The following is a 19457-nucleotide window of genomic DNA, read 5'->3' as shown; positions in this document are numbered from 1 at the left end:
GGTGATAAATATATATATCTGCTCATTGACTGGTATTTTCTACCTTCTTTCTTGCTTATCTTGCAGCAAAGGTGAGAAGAAAAGGGGTGTCTAGTATATCTTGTGTATTCCTATTCTTCTCCCACCTGCCCTCTGCTGGAGATACTAATAAACAGGTAGCTGGACTAATGATTAACTGCAGGAAAAAGGAGAGAGGAAACTAAGCAGCATCTATAATTCCTACAAAGCATCACTCCTTCTGGATAATTGAGGGATCAGTGAAGTGATGAGTCTTTTGTTTCAGCTCCATTCCAACCTCCTTAACTTTCTCCAGCCATTAAAAACAAAAGCAAAAACAATAAACAAAAATCTCACTTCTCTAGACTTACTTACTTTGGCCAAAGAATTTGCTGGTTTCCAGAGACCAGGACTTCCAGTCTTCCCTAGAGACTTGTGTGCTTCTGACAGTATTCCTCAGGATAAAAAAGAGAGGGAACTTCATGTCATTACTTAAGGAATGTGATAAAAACCAAAACCAGCATTCTCCCTGGGGCAATCTTGTTAAAGTATGAACCAGGTCTTTAGATTGAACACCCATGGTTTCTGGGCTGATCAAGCCAGACCCCAACATCAGAAGTGCACAATGAATAGGTTTGCTGACTTCATTGCCTCTTAGTCTCTTAACCTCAGCAAATCCTTCTTAAACACCAATTTTCTTTTCTCATAAGACTTCAAGACCAGTGAGAGTGATAGAGCAGTATAGATGAGTGGATCTTTCCTAGGAAAAATTCAATTTCTCTTCCTTTTTGAGATGTTTCCTATGCAAGGACTCCAAACTCTGTCTTCACTGAGAAGGCATGTGTGCTCTAAAAAGGTAGAATTTGGACACACTTCCCTTTCTCTCTTATCTCTCCATGATGACGATTGCCTTTCCAACTCTGATTTTACCAAGCAAGTGGAGATTCAATCACTTCTTGATAAGAATATTTAGATTTTCTTGTCCATTGCCCCTGAGACTATTTTTCTTGTCAGAACCCAGAAAATTTAAAATAGTAGCATTGAAAGGGGATTTAAAAGTCATAAAATCCAAATTGGATGAGCGAATAATCTCTATCAACCTCTTTATATTTATTTGTAAGCACGTCATAGCGTAGTGCTTGGTCCACAGTAAGTGTTTAATAAATAGGTGGAATAACCATGTTAGAGTGCTTGAATCCAAGTCAGGAAGGTATGGGTTCCAATCTTGTCTATAATACCAGCTGTCTATTATACCATGAGTAAATAATTTAACCCTTCAGAGTCTCAGACAGTTCCCTATATATACTAGACAGGGTGTTATCAGAGTAACAGTCTAACTTTCCACCTCTTATCCACAGGAATCCCTTCTGCAACATTCCAAGAAAAGATTTTCTAGCCGCTGTTTCAATAGTTATTGTGACAAGAAACTCACTAGCTAACAAAGCAGCCCATTCCATGTTGAGGCAGAACCAATTCTTACAATCATAGAATCTTAGTCAGCATCTATTTATCTTTAACTTGTAGCCATTGACAAATCTAATCTATCACCCAGACAAATGACAACCTTTCAGATACTTGAAGCTTCAGCTCCAACATTAAGCAAACATGTATAAAATACCTATTATGGACAAGGGACTATATAACTTGGAAAATGGAGAGGTCAGTAATGGAGCACCCCATATCCCACTTGTATTTTCCATCTTGTAGTTATCCATTTATAGTACCTGGCTGGTCTATATAGCATTCCCTAGTCAGATCTGTCTTGGGTCTAAATCTAATACTGCATTCATTACTATACCTACAAGCTGCCTAGGATAACAGTGATATAAAGGAATTTGGGCTCATAGACAGTTTGCATAGTTTTCCAAAGTTGAGCTAGTATATCATGGTGTGGTACAGAGTATTGGATTTGGAATCATAGGATCTGGCTTCAAATTCTTGCTCTATCACCATTAGTGAGGCAAGTCACTTAACCCTGTTAACCTCAGTTTCCTCATCAGTCTTATTTCACTCCATATGACCCTTTTTGGTGATTTTTTTGGCAAAAATAATGGTGTGGTTGCCATTTCCTTCTCCAACTCCTTTTATAGATTGTATATATGTATATTTTAAGGTTTTACACATATTTTCTCATTTGATACTCTACTACAACTAACTAGCATTTCTATAACACTAAGATTTGTAAAATGTTTTTCAATTATTATCTAATTTTGCTTTTACAAACAGCTCGGGAAAGTAGGTGCTACTATTACTCTCATTTTAAAGATGATAAAACTAAGGCAAACAGAAGATAAGTTATTTGTCCAGGACCACAGAACTAGTGAAAATCTTAAGTAGCATTTAAATTCTTGTCTTCCCGACTTCTAGTCCTGTGTCTCAGCTAATGAGATACTTAGCTACTTTTTTTGTACAGCTGATAAAACTGAAATGGAGAGAGGCTAAATGGTTTTTCCAAGGTCACAACATTAAGAAGCGTCTGAGGAGATTTCAAACTCAGGTGTTCCTGACTCTAAATCTGACATTCTATCCATTACTATACCATCTTCCTGCCTAGGATATCGGTGATGGTAAAAGTTTTCATAATTTCCCAAAGGTGAACCACTACAATATGGTATGAACACAAAGTGGACTGGATTTGGAATCAGAGAATCTGATTCTTGCTCTGTTAATTAACAGCTGTGTGATTCTGGACAAGTCACAAACACAGTTTACTTCGGTTTCTTCATCTATAAAAGAAATGGGAGAAAGAAATGTTAATACACTTCAGTATCTCTGCCAAGAAAACCCCAAATGGAGTCACAAAGTGTCATATGTGATTAACGACCAAAAATACCTATATAAATATCATTATTATAACAGTGTTTCCAGTGTGGATGTCTAGATCAATCTCTGTTGCATTCCTGTGGACTTAACAGAGGAAGTTTTATAGTGCTAACTTGAATGTAGTCATCTGGCATCAAAAGATTTTACCATCTCCAGAAAATCCTTTTATTTAAGTTCTTAAATGATTCTGGTGGATTCTCCTGGTGAATCTCTCCATTTTAAAATCAATTGATGTTAGTATTCATGAATCATTAAAAAAAGGTAACTCCATAGTCATAGCTGTCATGAAGTCTTATTTAATGTTGTTTTTGCATCTCATTTGATAAAACGTTTCAGGACTGGATTTTGTCCTTCTAAATCAAATGCTTTTCAAAAAAAAAAATCAATAAACCATATGGACAGCAGATCTTAAGTTTTCCACATTTCCTAGTCAGATATGGACTATGGAAAATGGTCTACAAAAGTCTGTCTGTTCTATTTTTATCTTTATATTAAGGACATAATTGATATCTGCATATATCATTCTTTTTTTAAATAGCTTTTTATTTTTCAAAATACATGCAAAGAAAGTTTTCAGCATTCATTCTTGCAAAACCTTGTGTTGCAAATTTTTTTCCCTCCCTCCTCATCTATTCCCAACTCTACACAGCAAGTAATCTAATATAGGTTAAATATGTGCAATTCTTCTAAACATATTTCCACATTTGTCGGCATATGCCATTCTTATAAATTTTACCATTTTACCATTCTTATATATTTTATAGAGGCAAAAAAGGCAGACATCTGAATCAATAATTGCCAATAACATTTCGTTATTGCTTTTTTTTTTTTTTTTCTTCTTCAGGGAAAAGAGCTGAATCTATGCTCTTTCCCACTGTTTGGAAAGCCTTCCATTTTTAAGATATTTTTGAAAATTTATCCCTGACTACCTCTAAAATTATGTTGCCTCCAGCATGGGTTTCTTTTGCCAAATTAATTCCTACTTCCTGGTTTCATTTTCAAATAAGACATGTGGTATGAAAGTGGTAGAGTCCAAGAGTAGTAAGTATGTCTGCTGTTATTGTTGATAGAAATAACTCACTATAAAAACAACAACAGATCTGTTTTTTTGTTGTATTTATTTGTTGTTTTTCAAGTTTTATCCACAGATTTTTTCAGGATTATCTGGTTTACCTGAATCCAATACCAAAATGTCTACAAAATCATTTTCTATTCAATAGCTTTTCATTCTTTTTAAAAATAATATAGCTCATAATTATCCCTTATTCTCATCTGTTCTATAATACAATATGCTCCATATTTTAAAACTTCATCACGGTGACTATTTTGTATCAGCTAGACTTTTATAAGAAATAATGATTTACTAGGTTTACTTTTTTCTATTTCCCATTTTTTAAATCAATAGATTATCTAAACAAGTTGATTTGGAGCAAATATATGTCATTGAGCCCAAGATGATTTAGTTTGAAGGACCTTGTCAAAGTCTTTCATAGATGTCCTCTCCTTAATCCTTTTCTACAGACCTCTGCACATAAGCTACAATTATCATAAATAATAATTACTGCAAAAGGAATTTACCACATCATGAAATGCTCCTTTTTTTTTTTTTTTTTTTTTTTTTTTTTTTGCTTTTTGGTATATAATGAAACCAAATTAATTATTTTATTTACCTCTCTTAGAAGGGTCTGCAAACCATTCTTTTATTTATTGGCAACATTTTCATATGTATTATTTAATTTATGTTGAAAGATAGAACTGAGTCAGATCTACCAACAATGTATCAAATTTTTGATTATAGCCCAAAGTTCAAGAATGCTAACAGGTAAATTGTTTTTGTAGGTGATTTGCCACAATCACTATGGAAGTAGAAGAGGGTTCATAGGAATTAGGGCATTTTTTTTTTCATTTTTGGTCCATATCATGGATCATTCTGACCAATGAAATTGATAATCTCATTCAAGCTAACAGGCATTTGTATTTGTCTCCAAACCATTTTGGTAGAGTATATCAGAGCTTTTACTCCCATCATAATCTTCAAGAACCCAGGAATACTTCTATGCCACCTTAAAGTTTATTGGGATAGACCTACTGTAGGAAAAGTTGTCATGCATAGTTTCCCCTCCCCTAATATGGCAAGTAGATCTGATTATGGTATTTCAAATGTGATATGAATTAGAATAGAGTATGAACAGAGTATAGCATATTTGCAAAATTCCTTGGGTTCTGATAGTATGCTTTTATTAATGTCATTTAATGTCACATATTTATTGGGCAATCATACCATACACGTGGAAAATGCACTCCTCTAGTCTTTTGCTTTGATTTGTATTCCAGCCTTGTCCAACATGGACTTGTACATTTGAGAGTTTTTTAACCTAAGGGCAGGACATTAAATTTAGTTCTTTTAAATTGATTCTTGTTCATTCCAACTCATTCATCCAGTTTACACAAAGATGAGTTTTCTGTCTTGTCTTCTCCATCTTTTGTATGTACAACCAATTAATTTTAGTGTTAAACAAAAAGAAAAGGGGGATAATTGTGACTCTTTATAAATACCCTAAACTAGTCATTAGAGTGCATTTAAAAATTAATGAAAATTGTTTAATGCTGATGGACATTCATTCAGTCAGTAGCCATGTAGTGAACAGCTTTTGTGTTCATAGTACCTGAATAGATATCATCACTTAGGCATTTCTGAATTCTCTTCTGTCTGGTTTTAACTTTTGATGATCCTCTACCATGATTAAACAGTGTTAGTGTAAAAAAAGAGGAATACAGATGGGTAATTAGCATTAGGGCTTATACTCCAAACTCCAATCTAAAACTCTTTCCATTGTGTCAAAACAACCTGTAGAGCTCTTAGCATATATAAGAATATTTGGAAGAAGAGCAGATACTTTCATTAAGAGATAATGAGTTTCATTTTGGATATATATGTATATATTGTATATATTTTTAGATTCTTAAAGAGTATCTAAATGGTAATGTCCAACAGCTACTTAGTGTTGAAGCTCAAAAGAGAATTTAGTACTAGATATATGGATTTGGCAGTTCTTCCTATACAGATCACAACTGAACCCACAGGAGCAGATAAAGATCATAAAAAAAGATTACAGAGAGTGAAGAGAGCCTAAGACAGAGTCTTATAGTTAGAAGTTTTGGTATGAACAATAAATAATATGACAAGGGAGCCATCATATAGGAAGGAGGAGAATTGGGAGAAATCAGTGGATTATTCTTCTCTCCAGTATCTGGATAGACAAGAAAGGTAAGAATATTGAGGACAAGGGAGTGATCAACTGCTTCAAATGTAGGGATTTCAGAAACAAGGACTGAGAAAAAGACCATCAGATTTATCAGTGGGAAGAACACTGGTAACTTTAAAGAAATGGTTTCAATTGATTGTGAGGTCAAAAACTATGTTGTAAGATTTGAGAGGTAAATATGGCAAAGAGAATTTTCTCTAGGAGTTTGTAAAAAGGAAGAGAGATAGAGGATCATTTAAGGAGATAACAAGGTTAAGAGAGCATTTTTTAAGGATTTGGAAATATTAGTGAAAAGTAAGAAATGAGTCAGTAGATATTGAAGACAAGAAATAACAGTAGTCATGGAGTAGGCTCCTAGAGATATTAATCTAAAACATCTAAGATTGAGCAGGAAGCTTAAATTTGTCTTCTTTTCAGTTTAAGAAAGCACTTTTCTCCAACTCATAGAGGCTTTAGGAGGGTCTAACCTTGGCAAGAACAGCTACAGTTTTATATTTAAGATTGGTACAAAGAAAGAGAGAATATGGTATGATATTAAAAGGATTTTAGGTATAGAATAGGTCAGAAGAGGATGCTCCTGGAGAATGGCTTCCTTTTCTGGCAGCAGCATTCTTTGCTTCTGTTTTTTGCCTAAGCTCAGGGGGTGCACTGTATGAGTATTCTTCAGGGTATATGAATTAATGCAGTGCTAATGTACCATGGATTGATGGTTTTAGCTTTTACTTGCTTAGGGACAGACAAATTCCATTCTAGACTTCTATCATTTATTGGAAGAAAGAGGCCCTACAAATAACGCACAAGTTCTGATGTCTATTTGTTCTGTAAAGGAAGACTGAAGGAAGGTATTTTTCAGAATCCTATTCTAAAACTATTGCTATTTCTTGAGTTATTTTGACTCCCTGTTTTAAGAAGGGAAAACCCAAATGCTGAACTTTCATAAGATCTGGGAGGTCCCACTAGTCATGCTTTTCTCATTTCATCGTCATTTCTGAATATTAGCCTAAAATATCTAACATTGAGTAAATTGCTTAAATTTGCCTTCTGTCTGCCCTACAGAAGCACTTTTCTCCAAATTTTATAGGCTGCTCCATTGTCATCAGGGGAAACTAGAGCAGGAAATCTTGAAGGAAATGCTGTAACACATTGAGGCTATATTTGCAGGGTCTTCTCCAGATGTCACTGATCTATCAAAGCATCAACAAGTCCTTATGATAATTCCACCATTATTGCAGCAGACCTAGGAAATTTGACATCAGCTGTCAAGGCATTTAATATAATCTTGCTGTGGTGATAAGACTGATGTATATGAAATAGAGGCCAATAAATAAAATAGGAAAGAACATAGATATTTATGTGATTTTAACTTTGAAGTTAAATGGAGAAAGAAAGTTCTGGAATGGTCAAGGAAGGCTTTGTGGATGAGTAGAAGGATGATTCCAAGTGAATAACAGATAGCTTAACATAACATAAATTGTACAAATAACATAAAAAAGGTGCTTATTGACGCTGAGGGTGAAAAGACTGGATAGCTAGGTTGGAGTTAATGAAAACAATAGAGAAATTAAGATTAAAGTTTTTGAGAAGAAAGGGGTTTAATTGAAGTGGTACTTTTAGATGATAAGCCTAGAAGCAATATGTAAACAGTTAAATTAACTGAAAGGCTATTATAATAATCCAGGCAGGAGTTGAGGGTGGTGGAAGTGGGAATTAGGAGGAAGTTACAGTTTACAAGACACTTGCTATGTTTTGGTCAGATTCTGAGAATTTTCATGCCACAATATTTTGACCACTGAAGATAGAGTATAAGTGAAGGTTTTTTCCCCTTTCTGGCCAAAATCTTTGAGTGAATTTTCTTATATTATTATTATTAATCTTTCTTTAAGACTCCAGATTTCACATATGGCATAATAATAGTATCATATATGATATAAAGCATATAAACTGGGTGGCCCTTCCCCCATCCACTATTAATATCTTGAATTGAAGAGGTTGTTATGTGAGCTCATTTTTATAATGATCAAAAAAACTTTTATAATGAGGTGTGACTGTATAAAATCGAAATTACATCAAACTAATTCTTTCTCTCTGGAAGCTTACAGTCTGTCAAACATAGTGACAAGGACTAATAAGTCAATACTTAAAACATATAGCAAAGTCTTTGCATCACACACATGTTAGAGCAAAGTTTAATTTGTAGGGAAGTACATCCAGGGAATTATGAGCTTTCCATAGAACAAACTATGAGAGCATCAGGTAGAAAACAAGAGTGGATCCAGAAACTGGAGACATTCACTCAGTTGGAGACAGTGAACCTTTTGGATGTTGTGGTGGTAACTTTGGAAGTTCAACCTTAAACCCTTCACCCTTTGCCTTATCTACAACATCCAAACCTTTTTGGTCTAGAAGCAGACTTCCTGGTGTGATTTCCTGTATTTCCTGCCTTGGTCCCAGCCGGAAACAACATGAGAACAGCCTTCCTGTTGGAAACAAGGATGCCGTGCTGGCATTAAGTACAGCACTGGGAGTGAGGTCAGCAGAGAAAGAGTGAAACAGAATTTATAATTTGTTTTTTGAGGGGAGGAAGATATTCAAAGAAAGGGGATGAGTGAAATAAGGGTCACAAAACAACTTCAAAACTAAGAGGTCCTTTGATGTTCTTTATCTGTAGCCATGCATACTACATTTTTTTAAAGTTTGTTACATAATGGGGGGAAACTACCTTCAGTCAATGAATGGATGGAGAATGATTATTAATGGTGGCTTAAGAGAATATACATTTTTATAAAAATTAAGACTAGATGACAATAATACCCTTCCTTTATATAATATTTTAAGGTTTAAGAAGTACTTTATGCATATTACCTCATTCAATTCTCATAACCCAATGGAACAGGTACTATAGTATTATCTCTCCCATTTTATAGATTTTATAGATAGTGTTATGGGCCAGAACTTGAAACAAGGTATTAAGTGGAATTGAGGAGAGATGAAGAAACTAAAACAGAGAGGTTTAAATGATTTGACCAGTAACACAGAGATAATAAATGTTAGAACATGGATAAGTGCTTGTTCTCCTTATTTTGAAGGAAGTTCAAACTCAACTCTTAGGGATTAATTACAAGGGCAAAGGGATAATAAACACATACAAATCCCATTATTTTTTCTTTTTAAAAATAGTTTTATTGATGTGTTTTGTCTTTTTACTACAAACATTTACAGATTAACTCCCACTGCTCCTCCTCACAACTCCATGAGAGGTTTCTTGTAACACAGTAAAACAATTAAATAAAACTAACAATATAGTGATCTCATCTCTATATGCAAGCAACATTTCACATCTGTAGCACCTCTACTATGTTTCTTTAAAAAAATCTATTTCTCTTCTTTCCACTTCTATCTCATTGGGGGAATAATTATTGTAACAAATAGTCAAGCAAATAAATCCTCTTAATGGCTGCATACAAAATCAGATATGTATATCATTCTGTACCCTAACTCTGTCACCTCTTTATCAGTAGCATGTTTTATCATCAGTCCTCTGGAATAATGGATTGGATAGTCACTGTATGGGTATTTCTTATTATTCAAGTTGTTTGGTTTTGAAGTTGTTTGTCCTTATGGTATTGTTTTTGTATAAATTATACTCTTGGTTCTGCTAATTTCATTCTTCATCTTATAAAAGATCCTTAAAAGTATTTATTTTTGCGGTTATCTTCTAATATGTGGCATTTTTGTCATATATCTATTGCTTCAGATGGATATGCCTAATGAATATTGGGAGAGTTTTATATAGTAGCAATAATAGTGATGTTTATGATATTTGTCAGAACATTAAAAAGTCCTATAAATTTCTATGGCAAAATCACAAGTCAACATTTATATCATGGCATATATAAATGATATCTCACAGCAACCTGTGAGGTAGGCAGTATTTATATCACCTCTATCTTATGAACAAAGAAACAGATATCCTGGAAAATAACTGAGTTACCTGCAGTCACAGAGCTAGTAAGGAGAAGTGTCAGTTTTTAGTGGAGCATGGACTTGTCTCTCACCAGTATCACAATTACAGCATCCCTTGCCCATAAGCAACTCAAGGATCTAGGCTTCTCACCCAATTTTCTACCCAGAATATTGTTTCAGTTTCAGCTTTCCTAAGGAAATGAAGGTTGAGGGATAATGAATGAAGTGATTTCTACTTCTCTCCTACTTCTACCTTCTGCCTTCCTCTGCTCCTTTTGTAGCTTTACCCACAGCAGGAACTTAATAATGGAATGGCTTGAAATGACTACACTGTCTGGGACGGATGAAAGCTACAAAAGGAGCACTGGGGAAACAGACCCAAACAAAACTTCCCTCACGGAGCTTACAGTCTATTGAAAGTCTACAATATAGGGCACAAGGAAGAAAATATAAGGAACTCTGGAAACGGAAAGAGCACTAACAGTTGGGGAGATGAGGAAAGTTTCATTCAGGAGGTGGCAGCTGGGCTGAACCCTGAAAGACTCTCAAGAGTTCTGTTACCAAAGCTAGCCTCAGAGCTATTCCTTGGACTCAGTCACCTCATCCATCTCTGTGCCTTTGCACAGAGCTAGCTTTGGTAACAGATAGAGTGCCAGGCATGGAATCAGAAAGCCCTGAGTCCATATCCTTCCTCAGACATTAGCTGGATGAATCTGGAATTTGGTTTGCCTTAATTTCTTTATCTATAAAATGGGGAAAGAAATTCTCTTGTGATAATAAAATAAAGTAATATTTGTAAAGCACTTTGCAAATCTATATAAATAGATGCTCTCTATATAAATACTAGTGATGATGATGATGATGATGATGATGATAGTTTATTCCCAACAATCACTCCCTTCCTTTAAGAAAAAGAAAAAAGTATACTGGTCTTTAAAACACACTGAGTCTTTGAACCAGCCTATCTGAGTTTAGGGGTGGGGTTCCAAATGGAATTCACAGATGATGGAATTAGAGTTAGAAGGAAGCTGAGAAGCCACAACTTAGGCCAATCTTTTTGTTTTATAGATAAAGAACTGAGGCCTAGAGATTTGTCTACTGGGATGTAAACAGTTTGTAACAGATAGGCTGTTCAAATCCAGACCCTGTAACTCCAACTTCAGCACTTTTCCACTGTCCCAAGCTGTTTCTCTAAAATTTAGAGGTTTCATTAAATAAAAATATGAAAAAATATATAATATAAAATTTAAATTAAAAATTCTGTTTTAATTAAAAGGAAATAAAAATATAAAAATTAAAATTAAAAATCCAGTCTTAAAATTAAATAAAAATATAAAAATTTAAATTAAAACTTAGAGTCTTAATAAAATTCAGAGATTAAGTGACTTGTCACAGTGACATAATGAGTAAGGAACAAAACAAAGAATTAAATGGAGGTCTTCTGATTCCAAGTCAAACACTATTCCCAGTGTAATACTGTTCCATTTCATTTCTTTTGTCACCAACATACAGGGGACACTCCAGGTGATGCCCTCTCTTGATGCCTTTTTCCTACATCTCTCTTTTGCTCCTGGGGTATGCTATCTGATAATGATGCTCTCTAGATAAATTAGCAAATGTCTGGATGCCAAGGGATTATCTCCTTCCCCACTTGCCCCCCCCCCCTTGTCTAGTGCAGCCAAATAAAGAACCCAACATATTTGCATAAAGTTTGATGTGGCCCTGGGCCTATGATTCAACCTGCACTTGCCCAGAGGGGACTTTCAGATGAAGAGAGCCCCAGGGCATCTGTGGAGTGGTTTGACAGCTCAAATTGAGAGAGCAAAAGCCACCTCTTGGTTGATTGACTTGTGACACTTACAGTCTTTCTCCCCTCTCTTGGTCTTCCAGGAGGCTCTGTCGGTGGTGAGCGACGACCAATCTCTCTTTGACTCCACATTTGGAGCAGCTCATCTCCCCAAGAACGACATGACCGCCTCTGGCAACCCTGACTATGGCCAGCCCCACAAAATCAACCCCCTCCCACCTCAGCAGGAGTGGATCAACCAGCCTGTGAGGGTCAATGTTAAGAGGGAATATGACCACATGAATGGATCCAGGTAGGAGAGCTGGGATAGCATTTGCTGATGGTTCCAGCTGATGGGCTGGGAGAGAGAATGCAATGAGTGCAGGGTCGAAGAAGTTGTTGGTGGAGGGAGGGGGAAGGGAGGGAGGGATTGAAAGTATGAATGTGTGTTCACCAGATGTTCTTCTGCTGAGGCATAAGGCCTCATTATTCACTTATGGTTTCTGTGGCAGGCAGGGCTCCAGTGCTAGGCAATTGGAAGTCTGGGTCAGTCCACAAAAGGCAGCTAAGATGAGGGGGCCAGCCCAGGGCACTGTGGGTCTAGTCTGATGGTGCAGTTGAAGGGGGCTCCTGCCATGTCTGGCTGAGTATGGGAGAGCTGCCAGCCTTCAAAAACTCTGCCTTATGTAAGAGTCTGCTCTTAGGACCATTAAATCAACAGCTATTTATTAAATATCTGCTATGTGCCAAGCCCTTTGCTAGGCTCTGGGGATACAAAGACAGTGAATGAAATAATCCCTACTTTCAAGGAGCTGATATTCATTGAACAGTCACCAAATACGTAAGTGAAATAAAATCAACAAGAATATTCCACACATTTATTTATATGCAGGCCCTGTAGAAAAGGAAGAAAGTAACAAATAAACAATCAAAGAAAGAAACAAACAAACAACAGAAAGAAGGAAGGAAGGAAGGAAAGATGAGGGAAGGGGGAGGAGAAATGGAGAGAGCAAGAGAAAAAGCAGGAAGGAAGGAAAGAAAGACAAGAGGGAAGGGGGAGGAGAAATGGAGAGAGCAAGAGAAAAAGCAGGAAGGAAACAGAAGGGGAGGAAAGAAAGAGGAAAAGAAGGAGGGAAGGAAGGAAAAAAGAAAGAAAGGGAGGAAGGAAGGAGGGAGGGATGAATGGAAGGAAGGAAGGAGGGAGGGATGGAGGAAGAGAGAAGGAAAAGAGGGATAGAAGAAGAGAAAGAGAAAGCAAGAAGGAAAGAGAAGGAAAGGAAAAAAGGAAGAAAAGAAAGAAGAAAAAAGAAAAAGAAGAAAGGAAGGAAGACAGGAAGGAAGGAAGTAGTTTAGTGGAGAGCAAAAAGACTTTATGAAGCAGGTGGTATTTGTAGATGGCTTTTAAGGTTTTTTTGGATGTTTGACAAGTGAAGTGGATAGGTCACTTAAGGTAGAAGGTATGATTTAAGAAGAATATAGGAGCAGGAAACTTCAAAGTATATTGAAAGAATAAAAGATAATCCATAATTACATGTAGGGGAAATAGTGGAAGATAAGAACTAGATTAGGCAGACTGGAATCAAATATTGAGAGGATTGTGCAGATAATAATAATAATACAGATAATAAGCAATGAGGAGTCTCAGGGAGGGAAGGGAGAGCAAACATTTGAAACTCAAAAATTTTAAAACCCAGGTATTGAAATTGTTTTTTACAAACAACTGGTTTAAAAAATTATTAATTAAAAAAAAATGGAGAGCTACTGAAGACTGACATGATTAGAGCAATCCTTTAGGAAGATTAATAAAGGACAGATCGAAGGAAAGTCTAAAATCAGGGAGATCATTTAGGAGATTATATAAATAGTTCATAGAAGAAGTAAGAAGATCTAAACCTAAGGTATTAAAAGTTAAAGAGAAATGGAGAGGAGAAGATCCTTGGAGGTAAACAAATGAGACATGGTGACCGATTAGATGGGGAGAGAAGGAAGAATCAAAGATGATTAAAAGGTGTTAAACCTGGGTAGCAGTTGTCATTATTTACAGGAATCAAAGAAATCTGGAAGAGTTGGTTTGGGAGAGAAGGAGATGAGTTTGGTTTCACATGCATTGAATTTAAGAGAGCCCAGGTGGAATTATCCAGCAGAATGTTTCTGAAAAGATAAGACTTGGTCATGGGAGATCTGGGCTAGAGATACAAAACTGAGACTTACCTGTAAAGAGGTGAGGAAGTTGAAAGAGGAAATGTAACAACAAAGGAAGAGAGTGAAGTGAGAGTAGATAGCCAAGCCAGAGCCACCACCTCCTTCTCAAGGAGTAACAAGTACACTCCAGACCTGCCTGTGGGAACCCCTAACTTCACCACATTTCAATCCCACTAACCAAAACCAGACAGAGCTTGGGCTCTCAGCCACATTCTCATGCTTTGGGGCAGTAGAGTAACTCAGAATCAAAACTCTGTCTCGATTTCTCCCTATCTCTGTCTCTCTGTCTCTCTGTCTCTGTCTCTGTCTGTCTCTGCCTGAGTCTTTCTGTGTGTCTCTCTGTCTCTGTCTGACTCTCTCTGTGTGTCTGTCTCTCTCCCTCTCTCTCTTTGTCTCTCCCTATTCATCTCTCTTTTTTCCTTTGCCTCTGTCATCTTTCTGTGTTTTCATTTGCATCTGCCTGTTTCTCTATCCCTAATTCCCTCTCCCACTCTCATATCTCTGTCTTTGTTACTCTATTACTAGTTACTCTTATTATCTGTCTCTCTGTTTTTCTGCCTTTGTCTCACTATCCGTGTCTGTCTGTCTGCCCCTCTTCTCCCCTCTCCCTTCCTCTCTCTTATCTCTTTGTTACTCTTTCTATCTGTTTCTCTCCCCCTGCCTCTCTTCCTCTCCACCCCTTCTTATTCTCTGTTTTTTTCTCTCTGTGTCACTCTCTGTCTATGTCTCTCTGTCTCTCTGTTTCTCTCTCTGTCTCTCTGTCTCTCTGTCTCTGTCTCTCTGTCTCTCTGTCTCTGTCTCTGTCTCTCTCTCTCTGTCTCTCTCTGTCTCTCTCTGTCTCTCTGTCTCTCTCTCTCTCTCTCTCTCTCTCTCTCTGTCTCTGTCTCTCTGTCTCTCTGTTTCTCTCTCTGTCTCTCTGTCTCTGTCTCTGTCTCTCTCTCTCTCTTTGTGTGTGTGTGTGTCTGTCTCTCTGTGTTCTCCTTCTTTGTATCTGCCTTTCTCTTCCTGATAATAACCAATATTTGCATTGTGCAGTAAAATTTATAAAACTTTATCTTCATAGGTGCCTCCTAATAACACTGTGAAGTAGGTTTTATAGATAATTACAGATAATATTATTAACCTCATTTTATACCTCGAAAAACTAATACTCAGAGACAATGAGAGGTTTGACTATGGTCACACAACTATTAAATATTGGAGGGTTTGATCCAGCCTCCACCAGACTGACTCTTTTTTATTAGTTGATAATTGTTTTGCATGTGAAACTGCAAATCTATTTTGTACAACTTGCTATTCCTTTTAAATACATAAAAAAGTTATCATGTAAATTTCTCTTACCCTCCTTTTTTCTTCCCTCCTTCCTCATTCTAGAGATGGCTACCATTCAGCACCAATAGACATTCACACACAAAATCATTCAGTTAAAATTCTATATATCGTTTTCTCTGACTCTTAAAGTAGCATCTGCCTCTCCATATCCTTCTATCTTTAAGCTTATGACTAAGATTCAGGAATATCGTGTTAGGAAGACCCCAGATATCTACAGTCATATTAAAAGTCCAGGTGCTGGTGCTCCCTATCTCACTCAGGCAGTAGCTTACTCACAGATCTAGTCAATCTTCTGATCAGTGTGGAAACCTTAACCTGTTCTGTTTTCAAATTGGGCCAGTTTGAGCTTTCTTGGATAGCCTGGTGGCACCCCTGATCCTGGGGGCTTATATAATACCCTTTGAACTTGTGTCTCCAGAGATGGAAAACCCACCAAAAAGTCTGTCCACAGAGATAATGATTACCACAATGTCTCTCATATTTTTTCTAGAACATTTATGACCATTATTACAATTTAGTCTCACAATAATCCTGTGACATAGGGAGTGGAAGATATCAGCTTGCTGAAAGTAATATGGATGGTGACTAAAGGAGCCAGGACAAGAACCAAGTCTTCAGACTACCAGATGGGGAAAGGAAAGGGGAAGGAAATAAACATTTATTAAGCACCTACTATGTACCAAGAACTATGCTAAGCACTTTACAAATATTTTTCATCTAATCCCCATAACAATCCTGCAAAGCAGATGCTATAATTACCCCCATTTTACAGATGAGGAAACTGAGGCAAACAGGTTAAGTGACTTGCCCAGGTTCATAAACTTGTACATGTCTAAAAAAACTGAATTTGGATTCAGATCTTCTTGATTTCAGACCCGACAATTCCTGAGCCATCATCTGCCTCAACCAGGTAGAATTAGAATACAGAATTTGTTTAGATTGACTCGTAATGGGATTTGTGAGTAGGCACTCACAATAGTTCTGCAGAGTAGAAAGAACTAGTGATGTTACCCATTTTATGGGTAAGGGGAAGGAAGAAAAAAGGAGTTACATGATAACTTTTTTTTTTTTTACATTTTTAAAAAGAATAGCAAGTAGTACAAAATAGATAACTCTTGGAGACTTCTTTTTTTTCAGTTTATCCCATAGTAAATAATTATATTAAGGTCATCTATCTACCTATTATATTCAGTTCGCAATGAGACATTTTGAGGGGAATTTTCACAAGCTAGAGCCCATGTGGAAAAAGATATAATAGGATAAGGGGGAAAAAGCATGTCATCCAAATATTAGTTAGAAGAACTAGAGATGCTCAGGCTGGAGAAGAAAAGATCCAGTAGGGAAAGACATGAGGGATGCTGTCAAATACTGGAAAGATAATGCAATAGAGAAAAAATGTGGTTTTCTTGGGTTCAGAGGACCAATGGTTAGAAGTAACATGCAGTTAGGTGGTGAATTTAAATCTGGACTCAGACACTTAATAATTGTGTAACACTAGGCAAGTCACTTAACCTCTGTCTGCCTTAGTTTCCTGAACTGTAAAATGGAAATCATAACAGCCCCTACTTCTTAGGGTTGCAGTGAAGAATAAAAGAGTTAATAATTGTAAAGTATTTAGCACAGTGCCTGGCAAATAGTAAGTGCTATATAAATATTAGCTATTATTAATTAATAGGGAGATCAATTTCTTGGCTAAATATAAGGAAAATATCCCTTCTACTAATTAACAAAATCAATTTCTTGGCTAAGTATAAGAAAATATATATATACAATTATCGCATCCACATCACTATTTTTCCCATTATGTTTTCAATATATCGTGGGTTGGCAGAAGAAATTAAATGGGAATTTGGGGAGAGTTTTTCAGAAAGCCGCAGACTACACATGAAGGCCAGCAGATGACACAGAAAAAGTTTAGAAACTCAGAAATATAGGGATAACTATATACCAAAGTGGAACGTGATTCCTTGGTCTGGAAGTGGAAGGGAGTCAGGTAATGAGTTCCCTATAATTGAAGGCCTTCAAACAAGGTCAGATGACCAGAAGCAAGATTCCTGATTCAAATAGGAATTTGTTGGGATGGCCCCTGAGGTTTTTAGAACAGTTTAAGATTCTGTGTCTCAATGGTATGCCTTGACCACTGTGCTCTTTCTACTTTAAAAAAGCAGAATAAAGAGGGTGTGTATGAGGAGGGGTGTTTTGTGAGCATGATGATGCTGAGCCTGCCTTTGGCCATGACTTAGCTATGACTCACTTGGGCAGCGGCTAAGGGTCAGGTGGAGAAGTGTGTTCTTTGAGAGGTTCAGCGGCAGTATGGGCTGCCCTTGCGTTGGGAAGTTTTGTTGTCTTTCTCCTCAGATTTTCCCACTGTGGTTAAGCTTGTTGGGGTTGGTTGTCCCTGAAACAGCATCGCCCATAGGTTCTGTATTAGATGCAGATTCCAGTGACTTGATCCAAGACGTGGTCTGCAAATAGCTCTCAGCTGCATCCTGTCTCAACCACGGGAATTGGAGAAAACATCCCGTGTAAGAAAGAATACCAATTTATGGAGAGGAAATGCATGAACTGCTTGCCTTATGTGCATGGTGTGGAACCTGAGTTTTGAGTTGTAAAAGCACTATATGGCTGCATGAACTGCATATCTATAAGGAATATATCCTCTTGATATTTTTTTTTCATGTATAGAATGTTAGTATATGCCTGTCATATCTGTTTCACCTGCCTGGCTTGTAAAGAATATTCCATTTTTTGCTTTCTGTATCACTGGCAACTTTGTGTGTGAAGTTGTGTTTATGAGTTCAGATTAAGCTCTATGTTCTGTCCATTACATCCTAATTTGCTCATTAAATCCACAGTTTCTATGGACCTGGTATCATCAGTGAGAGTACTCCTTCTAAGGGTATGGATTACAGTTCCTTTAGACTTATCCTGAGCCTTTGGGATTCTTGCCCATGTCTTTCCATAGATTTTTCTTAAAAGATCCTCCCAGTATAATGGAAGCCATTCATTAGTTTTAACACCCATAGGTGCCAGCGCTGCACACAGTCTGTCCATTTGTGGCCCTTCCCTCTTACAATAGGAGTAATATCTCTCCTGTTCTGATCATATGTGACTTTATTATGAATATATCTTTGTTGGTGGTATGCTGTAACTCTCTCTACGCATCTTTCCAATATCCTTTGGGTTGTTTGAAAATTTGAGCGAGAGAACATGTAATTTCTCTAGTCTCAGTTCCCTCATCTGTAAAATGACTACAGAGCTTCCAGTTCTAAATCTATTTGATCTTATCCACAACGAGTAGCCATATAGCATTACCATGAGAAGACTGGTGTTGGTTTTTTTTTTTAAAAGACAGTTTTTAGAGATTCTTGAAAGGACTAAACAATTACCCACAGGTAATACATTCTTGTCTCTTCCTCTTAGTCAATTGTCTACTTATAGCTCCTGTCATGGGGTGGCTATACGTTCTCTTGTATATGGAAATATATAAATTCACATAGTTATTATGGACTACTCCTGTGTTTTCATTATTGTAGGGAACTTCCAGGTGAAAAAATCCCTCTACCAGTGCAGGTTGCCATCTTCTCTGTAGTTTATAATATGAAAAAATTGCCTAGGGCACAGAAAGACTGTTTAGAGAATTATGCCTGAGCCACATAGCTAGAGGCAGGATTTGAACTGGGTTTTCCTGGTTTTGAGGAAGCTCTCTAGTTGTAATACCACACTGCCTCTTATATGTTTGTATATATGTACATACACATATACACACATATTATATATGATTAGATATGTAGGCATACGTATCTATGATTTTAATATTTTGCATGTATACTTAGACATACGTGTATATAGATGTGTATGTTTGTGTACATAGGTGTACACATATATGCACAGATAATGAATGTGCATATGTGTGTATGTAAGTATATCCATGTATATGTAGATGTGCATATGTAGCTGTATCTCAAATCCCCAATGAAAAAGCTTACTCTCAATGCAATTTTGGATCTAATCTGTAACTATTAGTTACTAATAGTTATTAGACTAGTTATTAGAGAGTCAATATAATATGTCTATGCTATTTGTGT

The 19457-nt window shown here is 36.6% G+C and overlaps 1 protein-coding gene across 1 annotated transcript in view; it reads left to right on the top strand.

Annotated features, from left to right (window-relative positions):
* Nucleotides 1–19457, top strand: part of FLI1 (Fli-1 proto-oncogene, ETS transcription factor) — a 156679-nt gene that overhangs the window by 69717 nt on the left and 67505 nt on the right. The window contains 1 exon segment of the mRNA XM_074303827.1: nucleotides 11940–12148. Coding sequence (XP_074159928.1) covers nucleotides 11940–12148 — 209 coding nt within the window.

This window comes from Sminthopsis crassicaudata, chromosome 3 (genome assembly GCF_048593235.1).
Source record: "Sminthopsis crassicaudata isolate SCR6 chromosome 3, ASM4859323v1, whole genome shotgun sequence".
NCBI classification, from domain to species: domain Eukaryota; kingdom Metazoa; phylum Chordata; class Mammalia; order Dasyuromorphia; family Dasyuridae; genus Sminthopsis; species Sminthopsis crassicaudata.
This window is presented reverse-complemented; position numbering and strand designations above follow the sequence as displayed.